At 49.9% G+C, this 16,468-nt stretch overlaps 1 protein-coding gene across 2 annotated transcripts in view; it reads right to left on the bottom strand.

Annotated features, from left to right (window-relative positions):
- MDGA2 (MAM domain containing glycosylphosphatidylinositol anchor 2) overlaps positions 1–16,468 on the bottom strand; it is a 528,709-nt gene that overhangs the window by 338,221 nt on the left and 174,020 nt on the right. For both annotated transcript variants that reach the window (XM_053283953.1, XM_053283954.1), the window contains exon 2: positions 12,006–12,145. In XM_053283953.1, the coding sequence (XP_053139928.1) occupies positions 12,006–12,145 (140 nt within the window). The remainder of the gene's footprint in view (positions 1–12,005; positions 12,146–16,468) is intronic.

Here is a 16,468-nt window from a genome sequence, read left to right as displayed (position 1 = left end):
CACAAGTTCTTTGCATGAAGGACTTACTTTTGTCTGCCCTGAGGCTGCTGTCCATACATTTCATTGAATGAACCTGGCATTATAAGACACACAGAGAGAAAACACTTGTGTCCACTTTCTCCACACCAGGCATCTCTGGGACTGCAGCTGTCCCATCAGAGATTGTTTTCTAATTACATTTTTGGCTCCTTGCGTTCCTCCTGACCATTCTGGTAAGAAACACAGAGGGGCCTCCTTCAAACACCGATACGTCTGAGCCCTGTATTTGCAGGGTCCCACATGTAGTTAATTATCCCTGACTCTTCGCTTAGTGCTGTGGACTGAGTTAACAAGGTTTGTGTGCTGCTCCTCTCCAAATGCCATTAGGGAGGCTGTCTTTCATAGATTTCATTTTTATTACATGCACCACTAATGAAGGCATAATGCGATTATGATGGACCGAGTCCAAGGGAAATGGTTGTCAATTGGGTTTGGCATGAAATAATAAATTGCCTTTGGATTGAATGGGCGGTTTTGGGAATAAAAGAGGGACCTTTTTAAGAATCCAGAATAAGGTCTGCTTATAAGTGGGACAAGGAAATGAGATTTAACAGGAGCAAATCACTTTGTGGAATAAACTAACAGAACAGCGTTATATGAGCTGGGACCAGGGGCGTAACTATCATAGGGCAAGGGGAGACAGTTGCCTGGGGGCCCACTGCCTTAGCCCCCCCCCAAGGCAAGTCACATGACCGACTCCCCCAGCCGCGCACCCGCCCGGGCTTCCTTCAGTTGTATTCATCCTCAGAAATTGATGTGGGTGTTAAGACCTGGAGCTACCAGCACAGCATCTCTTTCTCTAGGACCATTTCATGACTTGCATCGTCCACAACTTACAAAACCTTTAAAAAAAAAGGATGATGTCTATTGTGGCATGTGCACCCCTGCGCGCACGCACACGCACACACACACACACACATTTTACTCTGCTTTTTGTGACCACTCTTCAGCCTCATTTAAGATTTCTTTACTTCATGAGCTGAGCTTCAGTGGGGGGGGGGCATTTTAAAATCTTGTCTCTGGGCCCACGCCAAGCTTGCTACGCCCCTGGCTGGGAACATATCTACAGTGTTCTGTATGGAACTTTGCAGCGGAAATTCTGTTACCCGAATTAGTTATTTCTTCCCTCCTTTGAATTTCACCTCATGTTGTTTTTGTTGATTTTTTGAACTGATGCTTGTTTTGCAAGTGAGCAATTGTTTGGACTGATCATCACTCCTCCAAAAAAGAAAAAAAGTTGGACGCGCAGCTTGCTCAGCGGGGGTGGCAGTGCTGGAGGGGTGGGGGTCACCCGTGCCTCAGGAGGGGGTCTCCTACCATAAAGCAGAGAGTTGGCAGCTCTGAGCAAGGAAAAGGAGTCTTTGGAGAGGATGCGCTTGCTAAATAGAGGGAAGAAGACCAGTTACCAGCAAGGGAGAGGTGGGGAAATAAAAATGGGAGCGTTATGTTAATGGGCCAGCTGACATATTTTAAAGCTCTCTGGGAGGCGCAAAGAGAAGCTGGTCTGGTGGTAGCAAGCATGGATTGTCCCTTTTGCCAAGCAGGGTCCGCCCTGGTTGCATTTGAATGGGAGACTCCATGTTTGAGCATCAGAAGAGATTCCCCTTAGGAGATGGGGCGGCTCTGGGAAGCGCATCCACAAGCTTGGCAGCATCTCCAAGACAGGGCTGAGAGAGACGCCTGCCTGCAGCCTGGGAGAAGGAGCTGCCAGTCTGGGTAGGCAATCCTGAGCGAGATGGACCAGGGTCTGACTCAGCATATGGCAGCTTCCTGTGTTCCTCATTCAAGTAAGATCCTCTGAGGAGGAACAGCTCGTCCTAATGAGCTGAGGATGCACGGAAGGAGGCACATCCGCCCCTCCTTCCCGGAGCTCCCTTTGCTCTCTCTCTCTTGCCCCGTGCAGTGCCTGCAAGGTGGCCATTCGTCAGGTAGAGCTGTGCAGTTAACTGCACAGCTCTACCTGGTGGTTGGCTGGCCTGCAGGCAGCATAACTAGGCAGGGTGGGAGAGAGAGTAAGAAAGAGAGCTTGGGGAGGAGAAGCAAATGTGCCTCCTCTGCGCACACACGCACACACACACACACACACACACACACACACACACACAGAGCTCTTTAGGAGGAGCAGCTCCTGCCTCTGGGACCAGGTGCCCTCCTCCCTTTCTGCCAATCCTGAGAGAGACAAGTAGGGTTAGGAGAGCTCCCAGGAGGCCCAGCTGGGGAGCTGCCCAGCAGGGCCTGGTCAGCAAGAGCAGGACTTTGGGCAAGAGCCATGGGCCACCTGGGGGTGGAGGGAGGGTGTTGTCCAGCAGGAGCTGAGCCAGAGCGGAGTCTGCAAAGCCAGGCGAGAAGCCTCCCCACAGAGGTGCTGGGCCGTTCGGGACGGATCACTTGGTAGCCACCCTCTCGGCTCTGGTGCAGGCAGAGGGCTAGCTTCCTCCCTCCCTCCCTCCCTGCCCCTGGAGTAGGCCAGAGGGAGAGGAGGACTTGGGCTGAATTCCAGTTTGCCTTCTCAAACCCGGGCTGGGACTGCAGCCTCCACTATCTGAAACAGGCATCGGGAGGCAGGTGGAGGGGCAAGTGCATTTCCATGAGAGTGCCCCCACCACCACCACCACCCGGGAGCAGCCTTGACTGTTTGCTGCAGGCCTCCGTTTCTTGAGTTCATTGAGTGTTGCTGGTGCAGAGGCGCATGGACCAATCACTGCAAAGAAGCAATACGAGTGGAGCAGGCTGTATGTCTCCCCCGGGATGCTTCTGAAATCTTCTCAAGGCCTCTACGGTAATGGCCATCACGACATCCAGTGGCAGTCAGTTCCACAACTTCATTGCAGTTTGTGTGAAGAAGGGCTTCCTTTTGGTTCTCCTGAACTGGCTATCAGGCCGCTTTGTGAGATGCTCCTGAAATAAGTTCTCAATATCATAACCCCCCTCCTCAGCTGTCTTCTTTCTAAACTAAAAACAAAACACCAAATCTCCATAGCCTTTCCTTGTAAGGATGATGCTTCAGACCCTTTCAGGAGTCATTTCTCCCTCTGGTAAATACCTCTAGTAAATAACTGATCCCTTTGGTAATGGTTTTAAATGACCCCCAAACGAATCATGCAGCCGACTGGTAGTCTAAATAACCTTTCCTCCCAAAGACCTTCTTTTCCAGGGCTCCTAAAGAGTTTTTTTTTAGTGATTATCTGTGTTGTAATATTTAACACTCTGGTAGGTGCACAAAGCCAGGCAAGATGCTAATAAATTTTATCCATTAAGTGGTCCATTAGTTGCCATGGAAGAGAGTGTGTGTGTGTGTGTGTGTGTGTGTGTGTGTGTGTGTGTGTGTGTACACAGAGGGGGGGAGGGGGGGAGGGAGAGAAAGAGGGAGCGATCTATATATAGATATCTATATAGATATATAGATAGATAGATAGATAGATAGATAGATAGATAGATAGATAGGCAGGCATGAATACAGTCTGGGGGCCTCTGTGCAGCGTGTTCCAGCCAAGTCTACTGTGGTGGACCTGCAGAGCAGTTTTGGACTCAGAGCCCTTCCTTGCTCCCACCTAGTCCAGGGCTTCTCAAGGCTGTTGTTGGGCTTCAGTGCCCATCTTGGCCTTTGGCCACCATGGCTGAGCATGATGGGAGCTGAGGTCCAGCGACATGCAGGGACCAAAGTCTGAGAACCTTTGTAGGAGCCAGTTCCATACCCTGGGGGGAAGTGTGTGTGTGGTGTCTCTCTTCTAGATGAAAGGGAACAAGTATCTAAAATACTGTGCTCAGTGGCCCTCATGACCTGCAGTCCCGACATCCCAAATCCCACAGATCCGTGGTCAGGCCATATGCACACCCGGCCTTGTTATCCGGTGGTTTTTAAAGGGTGACATTTCGGCTATCCACGGTTCCTAGGAGTCCGGAAATGACCTCCGAGATCCTTTCTGGCCACCCTTTTGCTGAAATGACTACATACATAGACAACCCCACATAGAGCGCATTGCAGTAGTAGTCAAGTCTGGAGGTGACCAGCAGATGTACCACTGTTCTGAGGTCATTTATCTCAAAGAAGCTGATAAAAGGCACCTCTGGCCATCGCCTCAGCCTGGGACACCAGGGCAAGGTTTGCATCCAGAGGCACCCTCAGAGAGGTGTGTATCTGTTCCTTCTGAGGAAGTGTGAGCCCATCCAGGACAGGCAGATCAAAGCTGTCTCCTGAGTTCTGGCCATGCACAATAAGTACCTCCATCTTATTTTGAGTCAGTCTCACTTTGTTACCCCTCATCCATAAAAACACAAGAACAGCCCTGCTGGATCGGGCCCAAGGAAACCCATCTAGTCCAGCATGCTGTTTCGCACAGTAGACCACCAGATGCCACTGGAAGCCACAGGCAGGAGTTGAGGGCATGCCCTCTCTCCTGCTGTTACTCCCCTGCAACTGGTACTCAGAGGCATCCTTTAGCCCTCCAGCTAGTAGCCGTTGATAGACCTCTCCTCCATGAAGTTATCCAAACCCCTCTTCAAGCCATCCAGGTTGTTGGCTGTCACCACATCCTGTGGCAGAGAGTTCCACAAGTGGATCACACGTTGTGTGAAAAAGTACTTCCGTTTGTTGGTCCTAGACCTCCTAGCAATCAATTTCATGGGATGACCCCTGGTTCTAGTGTTATATGAAAGGGAGAAGAATTTCTCTCTCTCCATTTTCTCCACAGCAGGAATTATTTTATAGACCTCTATCATGTCCTCCCACAGTTGTCTTTTTTTCTAAACTAAACAGCCCCAGGTGTTGTAGCCTTGCCTCATAAGGAAGGTCAGGGGCGTAGCCAGGTTGGAGTGGGCCCAGAGACAAGATTTTAAAATGCCCGCCCCCCTCACTGAAGCTCAGCTCATGAAGTAAAGAAATCTTAAATGAGGCTGAAGAGTGGTAACAAAAAGCATCGTAAAATTTATATATATATGCTGCCAGACATGCTGTTCTGGTAGCTCCAGGTCTTAACACTCACATCAATTTTGGAGGATGAATATAAATGAAGGAAGCCCGGGCGGGTGTGCGGCTGGGGGAGTCAGTCATGTGACTTGCCTCTGGGGGGGCCCCCAAGGCAGTGGGTCCCCAGACAACTGTCTCTCCTTGCCCTATTATAGTTATGCCCCTGAGGAAGGTGTTCTAGGCCATCCCTGTCTCCAAGCAGGCATTTCGGGGAGTTGTGCCTTCACCTGAGGATGCAGACATGGAGAAATCGTGTTGGGTGTCATCAGCATCCTGACAGCACCCTGCACCAGATCTTGCATTTCGTCCGACGTTTCAAGGCGTGCCTCTTCCCTGCCTGCCAAGCCTGACCGACAGCTCAGTGCCAAGCTCAGTGGGGCCAGCAGGCATCTATGGCAGGGGCTGGAGGGGGCTCCGGTGGAGTGCAGCGCTTGGTGTCTCCTCCCTCGCCCACCTCCCAAGCCCACGGTGTCCGGCTCCATGGGAAGTGGCTTTCTAGCGAGTCAGACCCTGGATTCCCCTCGCTCCGTCTTGTCTTGCCGGCCCTGGATGCCACCCACATGATTCTCAGCAGCAGCTGAGTTGCCCGGAGGAGCCTGGAAGCCTCATCCCTGCGGTCCTGCACAGCCCAGCTCCGAGCCGGTTATGCTGGGAGTCTGGACTTCCTGCTTTATAGCTGCTTCCCTCACAAACACAAAGTCACCTTACGCAGATTTAACCATGACTTTCTTCCAGGAAGGACTCCCTCCCCTCCTTCTCCACTCCCTCCTTTTCCCTTTCTGAATCCACCTGCACACCCCGCCAGTATCCCCACTGGGACAAACTTCTAAACGACAATGTGGACTTCTGGCGCGAGGGTCTGAATGGGGGTCTCTCTTCTCTGCGTCCCACCCTCTATTTGCTAAGACATTTCTGATGTCAACATTTGTTGGCCTTCTCCCATGAAAAAGCCCCCAAAGTTGCTAACAGTAAAATACTACAATCAAACCAGAGATAGTGAACCAAAAGACAAGACAAGAACATTCACAATATATCTCACTCCATGAAATGAGTAAGGCCACTGGAAGGGCAAGAAGAATCAGCCACTCTCGACATTCTGACCAGCCGGGGCAAATAAAGGGGTCACACGTGTGGCACCAGGCAAGCCTCTCTGCGGAGGGCATTCGCAGGCAGGGTGTTGCACGCGAGAAGGCCCTGCTCCCACTCACCACTTGCGTAACCTCTGAAGGTGGGGTTTTCATTGCAAGACGGGAGCCATGGCTGCTGGGGGCAAGGCTGCCTTCTCCACTCCAGCCATGACTCCAAACTGGATAGGATTCTGGTAACAACACTAAGGCGGGCTTGGGTAATGTGCAGCTTTGCCAGCTCTCTTGGGGGAAGTCTCTTTTCAAGGATTTTTGCCATTCATCTCGACATTTCATTCATAGGTTACCTTCCTGTCGTCCTCACAACGACCCTATAAGGTAGACTGGGATTAACATGCCCATATAGGGCAGCGGGGCTGAGGATCCACGAGAATGGTCACCCTAGGCCACTGGGCAAGTCCATGGAGAAGCCAGGATCCAGCCAGGGACTCCCTGACTCAAAACTCAGCCTCATAGGTGCTACAGGACACCATCTCCCTCTCCACATTGGCTCATTCACAAAGCAATTCTCCTCCAGAAAAAAAGAGCGCTTCTCCTCCTGCTGCTGAACCTTGTAATGAGAGCGAGCAGCAGGAGAGACGGGGAGGGAGAGGGAAGGAGGCAGAGATGATCAAGGCATAAGATGAAGACAGAGGGAGAGAAATCCATAAACTGGTAACATGAACTAAAATCAATTTTCTGTCCAAGGTCCGAGATGAGAAAATAAAGATTGGAGGGGAGAAAAATGCACTGAGCTGGGTGGCAGGCTGGAGCGATGATAAGCTTGTTTTGCCCAAGAGTTTTGTTGATCTAGTGGGATCATAATCTCCTAGACGGCTTAACACAGCCCCTCTCCAGGCAATATAACATGTTTCCTGACTCGCTGGTCCAACGACAAGCAGCGACAAATACACCCGTTTGTACTCATAGATTCTTGGGGGTTATGATTGCATCCACTGAGGTTCTCCTCCGCTTCAGGATTTTGTCCAGTGGCAACTGAGACAGGATCAGGCCCCTCACTTGCAAGCATTCTGAAGGGGAAAGTCCCCAATTTGACTGCTGCATGACTAAAGGCATATCACTCATGGTTAGACTCTAACCCGATCAGACCATTGGTCCACCTAGATCAGTACTGTTGACTCCAGTGGTTTGCAGACTTCTGAGGGGTTACTCTATTGGGGGGGGGGTGCAAGTCACCTCAAGGGGGGCTGCAGAGGTCCTGGAAGGAAGAGCCGGCTGCACCCGCCCATGCCAGAAACATTTCTCCTCCCAGCAACAGTGGTTGCATGGCAAGGACCCCAATTTCTATGCTATGCTAGCAGCAGGGAGTCTATGCCTCTCTCTCCAGCCTCCTTTCCCATCGGCTGGTTTTAGCAGGGCGTCTGAGGTCCTCTCTTCTGTACTCTGGTCTAATGCCAGCAACAGATCAGTGCCACAGGCTACCGATCCTTCTATTCCTATCAGAAGGCCGCAGAGACAGAATTGCACACAAGGATCCGGTGTTTTGGTTCCGCTCACCAAAGAACTGGCTGACCTAGAGGGCTGTGGAGCTCCCAAAGGCAGAACAAGTTTAGGAAAGGTCTCAGCTTGAAATGGCCTGGAAGGAATGCTGGTCTGCAGGGTCTCAGGAATGAGTCTTTCTTAGCCCTGCTTGCTGAGGGTTGAGAAGATTCAAGAACATAAGAACAGCCCTGTTGGATCAGGCCCAAGAAGGCCCATCTAGTCCAGCATCCTGTTTTGCACAGTGGCCCACCAGATGCCGCTGGAAGCCACAGGCAGGAGCTGAGGGCATGCCCTCCCTCCTGCCGTTACTCCCCTGCAACTGGTACTCAGAGGCACACCCTTGAGGCTGGAGGTGGCCCACAGCCCTCCGACTAGTAGCTGTCAATAGACCTCTCCTCCATGAAGTGATCCAAACCCCTCTTAAAGCCATCCAGGTTTTTGGCTGTCACCACATTGTGTGGCAGAGAATTCCGCAAGTTGATTATGCATCATGTGAAAAGGGACCTCCATTTGCTGGTTCTAATTTGCCTGGCAATCCATTCCATGGGATGACCCCTGGTTCTAGTGTTAGGTGAGAAGGAGAAGAATGTCTCTCTATCCACTGTCTCCACACCATGCATCCCTGGGTCCTTTCCTTCATTGTTTCTCTGATGGTCTCTGCCCATATTTCCCACTCCTCGTGAATTCCAGGTAAACTAGGAGAATTTCTGAAACTAATTCCAGGATTGGAGCATGCATCGCTTTCACCATCTGGGGGTGGGGGGAAGTGGGTGTTGCAGCTAACCCCCATCCACCCCCAAATCCTGATTCATGTGAGTATCTTGATAAAACCCTGCAAAAAGCCCCAGTCTCCATATGACTGTATCTGTTACTGCATCCAAACATTCATGCAATGCTTTACAAATGAGCAAACACACTTTGTGATTTTTGCACTGTTATCAAGAAACAGAAGAGCAACCACTAGTATAAACCCACTGCACAATCATAGGAACATAGGAAGCTGCCATATACTGAGTCAGACCATTGGTCTATCTAGCTCAGTGTTGTCTTCACAGACTGGCAGCGGCAGCAGGAGCTTCTCTCAGCCCTATCCTGGAGATGCTGCCAGGGAGGGAACTTGAAACCTTCTGGTCTTTCCAGAGCGGCTCCATCCCCTGAGGGGAATATCTTGCAGTGCTCACCCTTCTAGTCTCCCATTCATATGCAACTGGGGCGGACCCTGCTTAGCTAAGGGGACAAGTCACGCTTACACAAGTGCAGCTCTCCTCTGCAAACAATCATAAGAGCAGCCCTGCTGGATCAGGCCCAAGGCCTATCTAGTTCAGCTATTTAGTCCTGTTTCCCACTGTGGCCCACCAGATGCCTCTGGGAAGCCCACAAGCAGGAGGTGAGGGCATGCCCCTTCTCCTGCTGTTGCTCCCCTGCAGCTGGTATTTAAAGGCCTCTTGCCTCTGAGCTTGGAGGAGGCCTATAGCCAACAGGACTAACAGCCATCGATAGACCTCCACGAATTTGTCAGGATTGCTTTTTGCAGGGTTTCCTCAAGGCACATGTGTGCACTGGTGACAGACAAGGGTGGGGAAACTCACAAGTGAATGGAAGGGATGGAAAGTGTCAGCAGACTTTCACCTCATTCTCACATTGTGTTCCAATCATTCACTTCTGATGCGTGTTCTCATACATTTTCAAGGGGGTCCAGTCTCCAAGCTGACTTTTTACATGAACATATTTACAATAATTCACATGAAAACACATACAGTACATACATGCAGTTCTCCGTACATGCATACAGAGTAATTAGTTAGCTGTCCTTTCCCGCACACTGTGCAAAACTGGGAAATAAAGGAACAGAGCAATGGAGAATTCCTATCACATTTCTGCCATTTGAGAAGAAAGACCAGGTAATTTGAAACTTCAAAACCCTGAGAGAAAATCAGAGAAGACGAATTCTGAAAGAATCCCTAAAGAGAATACCGATCAAACTCTGCCACGGCATACACAGAAAAAGGGTATGCCCCTTCCTCTGTAAAGGAAAGTGGATTTGGAGGCTACATTCTCTCTAGAGTTGAAAGACATTTGGAGAATATTATTCTGTCAGAAAAATTCTGGAGTAACAACTCTAGCCAGAATAGTGTAGAAGTGTTGGACTAGGACTGGGAAGACCCAAGTTCGAATCCCCATTCAACCATGAAACTCACTGGGTGTCTTTGGGCCAGTCATGTATCTCTCAGCCTAACCTACCTCACAGGGCTGTTGTGAGGATAAGCATAACCATGTATGCCACTCCGACGAGGAAGAGCCGGATATAAATGTAATAAAAAGATAAATAAATCAAACAATCAAACGCTTTCAGCTGCTGGAAATTTTTGCAACAACTTAGAGAAAAGGCTGCACAGTTGCCTGGAAGTAAAGCCCATTGCATACAGTGAGAGTTACCTTGCGGGAAGCATGCTAAGAAACATGCTAAACAACCTTGCTTGACTTGGGAGCAGGTCCCAGCGAGCTCAAAAGGTCTGAGTAAACGGGCTAAGGGCTTTGCTTCCATGGACGGATTGTGGCACAACAGATCTTTGGCCAGAGGAAATGCACAGAGAAGGCTGTTGGAAGATACCAGTCTGGGTCCAGAATAACATTTGACTCACGGCAATGAATACGCTTCACATCTCACCTCTCTCCTCAAAAAGACACAGGTGGAGTCAAACCATATTCAGACATGAGACGTAGATTTGTGTCGTACGAATGTGCAATGTTATTTCAGTACTCACAGGGGAAAGGACTCTGGGTAGCAGGGCTGTCGAGTCCAGAAACTCTTGGAGGAAACAGACTGGATCCATTTCAATTAGAAATCAGGCATGGGGGGGGGGGAGTGCAACCCTGTTAATTCTCTGGGATCTCTCAGTGGCTTCTGATACCATTGACCACGGCATCCTTTCGGATAGGCTGGCCAAACTGGGTGTGGGAGGCACTGCCTGGAGGTGGTTCCGCTCCTTCCTCGAGGCCCTTTCCCCAAAAGGGGTGGTGCTAGTGGGTGACTGCTTAACCCCTTTGGCAGTCATGCTATGGGGTCTGGCAGGGTTCCCGTGAGGTTTACCTGGATTCATCACTTTGTTCTTGTAGATGCCAGGTAAAGACCTTTTTATTCACGCAGGCTTTTAACATTTTGACTTTTAAATTTGGTTTCTAAAACTTCCTTTTTAAATAAATGTTTTTAAATGCTTTTGTACTGTATTTTATATTCGTGGTTTTATTTACTGTATTGTGATCTGATGTATTTTATTTGCTTTTAAAAGGTAAAGTGTGCCGTCAGTATGAGATGATGCCTTTCAGCATCTTCCTCTATCGCTGCTGCCCAATAGAGGGGTTTCCATAGTCTGGGAAACATGGCAGTGGGGATTCAAACTGGCAACCTTCTGCTTGTTAGTCAAGCATTTCCCTGCTGTGCCACTTAACTGGATGTTTTAATACTGTGTTGTAAGCCACCCTGAGAACAATTTGTTATGGGGCAGCTGACAAATAACATTGTTTATTTGCTTATTATTATTATTATTATTATTCAGCATGATTTGTTGGCACACGAGGATTGGCTCATCCTAACGAGCCTGAGGGGGGCGTATGCTGGGGGGTGCCCTCAACGGAGACACAGCTGCCTTCCCTTCCCAGAGCTCCATTTGCTCCTCTCTCTCCCATTCCACCCTGCTGTTAATGAGAGTTGCCCTGGTTGCAGCTCCACCTGACAAATGTTCAGGTTTCAGTCAGCCCATGGAGTGAGAGAGAGGAGCAAACGGAGCTCCAAGAAGGAGAGGCAGCGTGGCTTCCTCCCCCCCCCCCCGCTTGTTAGGACAAGCTGCTCCTGATTCACACGGTTACTCCCTGCCCATCTCCAAGTTACGGCTCTGTCCTCAGGTAGTGCTGGAGTGCTGGCTCATATCCTCCCGGGCTAGGGAGTCCTGCCAGCCCAGGGTCACCCCATCTCATCCCCTGAGGCGTCTACCTTGACCCCCAATTAGGGTGGTCCTGGATCTGGGGTCCTGACACAACCCTCTCCCCCTTGCTTCATTCTAAATTCAGCAAAGACGATACCATGAGTTTATTTCTAACGGTTTTCTGGACACCTGGATCCTCGGTATTCAAAGAGGGAGCATGAAACTAGACCGCGAGCACCCAAGTAGAGCCTAGCTAGCGGTTATCAGTAAATGGCTAGTATTCATGTACCATTTGAGAGATTTGAAAATATAACCGTCCACCCCGCAGGCAGTCCTTGCCGGAGGAGCGAGGGTAGTGCTGCTCATTATCTCAAGTTCTGAGGACCAGGCCGGATGACACCGTTCCGAATCAGGGTGTGGACCACACACGGATCACAGCCGGGGACTCACCTGTGGCCGTGGGTGGCCCGTGACCAGACACATCAGCTCCAGCGTCTCCCCTTCGCGGATGGTGTAGACTCGCTCCGAGTAACGTTCCTCCTCAATGTTGCAGGCCAGGCCGGAATGGTTGATCCTCACCGTGGGTGGGGCTGTGGAACCAACCAGAAGTAAGACCGGTCAGTAAGAAGATGGAGCCAGAGGGGACCCCCGGGCCCTTGGCTGACATGATGCTGTACTAACATCCATTCAGACATGATGCTGTACTAACTGGACACTCGTACATAGGTTTGAGCGAATGACTTGTGTACCTTTTAGCTTGCTTTGTTTGGGCTCTGTTTTGTTTTTATGGCTGGTTTTGGTATTTGATGTTCTTATGGTTTTAATTGATTCCAATATTTTAATGGCATTTTATTGTACTGATTTTTGTAAACCGCCTTGAGATAATTTTTTATGAAAGGTGGTATAACACAATACAATACAATACAACACAGTGGATATTTATATACCACTTTTCAACAGAAGCCCCCAGAGCAGTTTACATAGATATAAAGAAATAAATAAAATGGCCCTGTCCCCAAAGGGCTCACAATCTTTAAAAGAAACATAAGAAGGACACCTGCAACAGCCAGGGCATTATAAATCTAACAAACCAACAATAAATAGACTTTATGTTAAAATTGAACATGGGTCCAGGCCCCTCAAATGCATGGTGCAGAGAGGATGTGTACTGCTCTTCCCGTATTCAACACAACGTGTGACTAACTGTCCCTGTGTACACTGTACACTCATTGTATGAGTGTGGAACATAATGTGTGAATGGAGCTATGGGTTCTCCTGGCTGTGGAATGGAGATGGGTGTTGGCCCAAGGGAAGCCATTCAGGCAGCAACTCCACTCAGCCATTAAGTGGCGTGAGAAGCCGCCTCCAGCAGAGTTATGAGGCTTCAGCCCAAGCAGAGACTGGTTTGAACTACACAGGAGGAAAGAAAGGGCGAAAAGCCCCTACCGATACGTTCTCCCCAGCACACTCTGTGGAATCATGAGGGCCAGAAACCTACAAGGAAAGTGAAGATGGGCCAAATTCTGTGACGGGTACTCTTTTTATGAGACTGAGGCTTTCAGGACATAAGGATGGCGTTGAGCAGATGGATCTGGCTCATCTGCTTCTCCGACTACATAAGAACATAAGAACAGCCCTGCTGGATCAGGCCCAAGGAAGCCCATCTAGTCTGGCATCCTGTTTCACACAGTGGCCCACCAGATGCCGCTGGAAGCCACAGGCAAGAGTTGAGGGCAGGCCCTCCCTCCTGGTGCTGTGACCCCCCTGCAACTGGTGCTCAGAGGCATCCTCCATTACAACCTTGTTCAAACGGAAACAGTCGCCTCCGAGGCCAGGACCACGGGCACTCATCCCCACATGGCCCCCTTCAGCTTGAGCTGGGGGTCTGGAGGCCTGGCTGAGGACCTCCCTTCCGGTCCTAAACTCTGTGAGGGCTCCCTTGCAGGGCGGAGATCCGGGAGCCATGCCATCTGCATGCCCGGGAGCACAGCCTTCTCCCTCTCCGCCACTGCAGTGAATGGGGAAACTCCATTTGTGCATCAGGGTTCCTCATGCAAGGAATGAGAGGATCAGGACACATCCATCACGGTTTCATTAATCTCTGGAAATCCCCCAAAGGAAATCTTATATTCTTAATTTTAACTCAGGATATTTTGGGCTTAATTTTTTTAAAAATAAACTTTTCATTATTGTTCTTTTTAATTGCATCAAAATGTATTATCTTGCTCATTACACAAACGAAGCACTTTAATGAAGACAATAAAACTAAGCAGTTGGCACTTTGGGACCAACCCCATCCTCTCTCCATGCAATTAATGCTAAAAACTCATTGTTATATACACAACAAGGTGGCTTGATTTCTAATCCTCAGGTTTCAGGGCAGGAAACAAAATCAACTTAAATTTAATTTAAAACCAAAGGTTTGAAAATGAGTACCAGATGTATCATCAAAGTGATGTACTTTGTGGGGGGAATTCTACTGGGGCACTATGATCCCTTATTTCTCTAATGCCCTTCAGAGGAACATGGTTCTTGGAAAGAACAAGATGGCAGGTCCCTGCCTCAAGACCAGCATCACGATCTAGCAGACAGACACAAGAGGGGAAGACAAGAGGGGAAGGAGATGGAGGCACAAGGAAACAGGGGGAGGATTTCTCATTATTCCCATTGCATAAAAATGAGAAAAGGAAAATACAGAAGATGTTGAGCTCCTATAGCTTGGCTGTCTCTCAAGGTCTGTCTGCATTGGCTTATGAGTTAGAAAACCCCATGCAGCTCGCCAGCCATGGACTGGGGCCTGGCAGTAGCTTGACACCCCCTCCCTCCTGTTTTGGCAATCCCAGGCAGGCAGCAAAACCAAGACCTTTCCAAAGCCTGTTGGGCCACCATACAAACGTAGCAGAGGTTGCTGTTCTCTACAGCAAGTCTCAGGGCAAAACTAGGAACATCAGAAGTTGCCGTATACAGAGTCAGGCCCTTGGTCCATCTAGCTCAGTATTGTTTACCCAGTACAGCAACAGCTTCTCTAAGGTTGCAGGCAGGAGTCTCTCTCAGCCCTGTCTCGGGGATGCTGCCAGGGAGGGAACTTGGGACCTTCTGCATGCAAACATGCAGGTGCTCTTCCCAGAGCGCCCCCTTCCCCTACGGAGAATATCTTACAGTGCTCACATGAAGTCTCCCATTCAATTGCAAACCAGGGTGGACCCTGCTTAGCAGAAGGGACAGGTCATGCTTGCTACAATAAGACCAGTTCTCCTCCCTAGACCTTATTTCAGCCTACGATTGGCCTGAGCGTGTTTGGTAAATGGCAGCCTTTAAAAACCGATGCCATTTCTTGCCAAGAAACAAGCAGGCTGGTTTTGAAGGGAACTCTTGTTTTTAGAACCTGCAGACGAAGTTTAAATAAGAACAGAAATTGGAATCCAGATTCCTTTGCCATTCATGGCTCCAGCCTCTTGCAGTCAGGGTGGATTTCAGCCCACAATGGAGCGGCAGGCACCACCTTTTCAAGGGAGCCGGGAGCCGCTGATCATTCCAATCAAACCATCGATCCATCCGTCTCATTATGGTCTTTGGCCAGCAGAGCAGATGGCAGAGCAGGCTCAGGTCTGCCTGGCAGCCACCCTGGCTTAACAGTCCATCTTGCCTCTGCCAGGGGTGTGAAGGCAGGCAGTCCTCACGCAAAGGGTACTCTGCACATGTTCAGGGAACACGATTTCACATATTCCTCGGATGAGCACTGCCACAGACAGCTGGTCCCAGGGCTGACCCCGGCAACCAGGGTCCCCTCTAAGGCACGTCTGTGCACTCACAAGTTTTTTTGATGTCTGCTCAGTTAATTTCAGATCCCTTTCGGGTTGAATCAGGAAGGCCTTGCTTGAATGTACATGTGTGCGTGCACGGCCTTGCTGCTGCCACCCAGAACAAAACTCATTCCGCCCACAGATGAAAAGGATTCGAGAGAACACTCCTGCAACACCAGTTCAAGCTCTGTGTACAGGTGCAGTCCGGTCCTGCACGGCATAGTCAGCAGGGTCAGATTCCCACCCACTCCTGCCCCTGTGCTGGTTACACCCAGATAAAGGCACACAGACAGGGGTGCAGAGGTACGTACCGAGGCACGGTGACAGCTGGGGAGGACTACGATGGGCTTCTACCAGGGAGCCCCAACCTTGCCTACCCAGATGCTGTGGGACTCTTGACCACTGAAGCTAGCAATGATGGCAGTTGTCCTCCAGCAACATCTAGGGACGCAAGGGTGGGAACCCTGGCTTATGCCACTGGCAAAATTTGAGTTTTGAGGGGGCAGATTTGAAGAGGAGGCATCACTGTTAGACACTTGCAGAAAATATGGACAACAAATTGCAGCTGAATCCAAGGAAGATGGAGGCGCTCATTTTGGGGGATTGGAATTTGAGGGATGAGTTAGATCTTCCTGTGCTAGATGAGGTTACTCTCCCCCAGAAGGAACAGCTGCGCAGCCTGGGAGTGCTCTTGGATCCAGGCCTCACCCTGGTATCTCAGGTGGAGGCCATGGCCAGGAGTGCTTTCCAGCAACTTCGGCTGATTTGACAGCTGTGTCCATTCCTTGACAAGGATGACCTCAAAACAGTGGTGCATCAGCTGGTAACCTCTAGGATGGACTACTGCAATGTGCTCTACGTGGGGCTACCTTTGTATGTAATTTGGAAACTTCAGTTAGTTCAAAATGTGGCAGCCAGATTGGTCTTCGGGGCAACCCGGAGAGACCATATTACGCCTGTTCTCAAACATCTGCATTGGCTGCCAAAATGTTTCCAGGCAAAAAACAAAATGATGATTATCACCTCTAAAGCCCTGAATGGCTTGGGTCCGGGCTACCTTAGCAAGCACCTTCTTCTGTATGATCCCCATTGCCTGTTGAGGTGATCTGG

The sequence above is a fragment of the Hemicordylus capensis genome, chromosome 1 (assembly GCF_027244095.1).
Source record: "Hemicordylus capensis ecotype Gifberg chromosome 1, rHemCap1.1.pri, whole genome shotgun sequence".
NCBI classification, from domain to species: Eukaryota; Metazoa; Chordata; class Lepidosauria; order Squamata; family Cordylidae; genus Hemicordylus; species Hemicordylus capensis.
The sequence above is the reverse complement of the archived record's forward strand: the minus strand, read 5'-3'. Positions and strand labels throughout refer to the sequence as shown.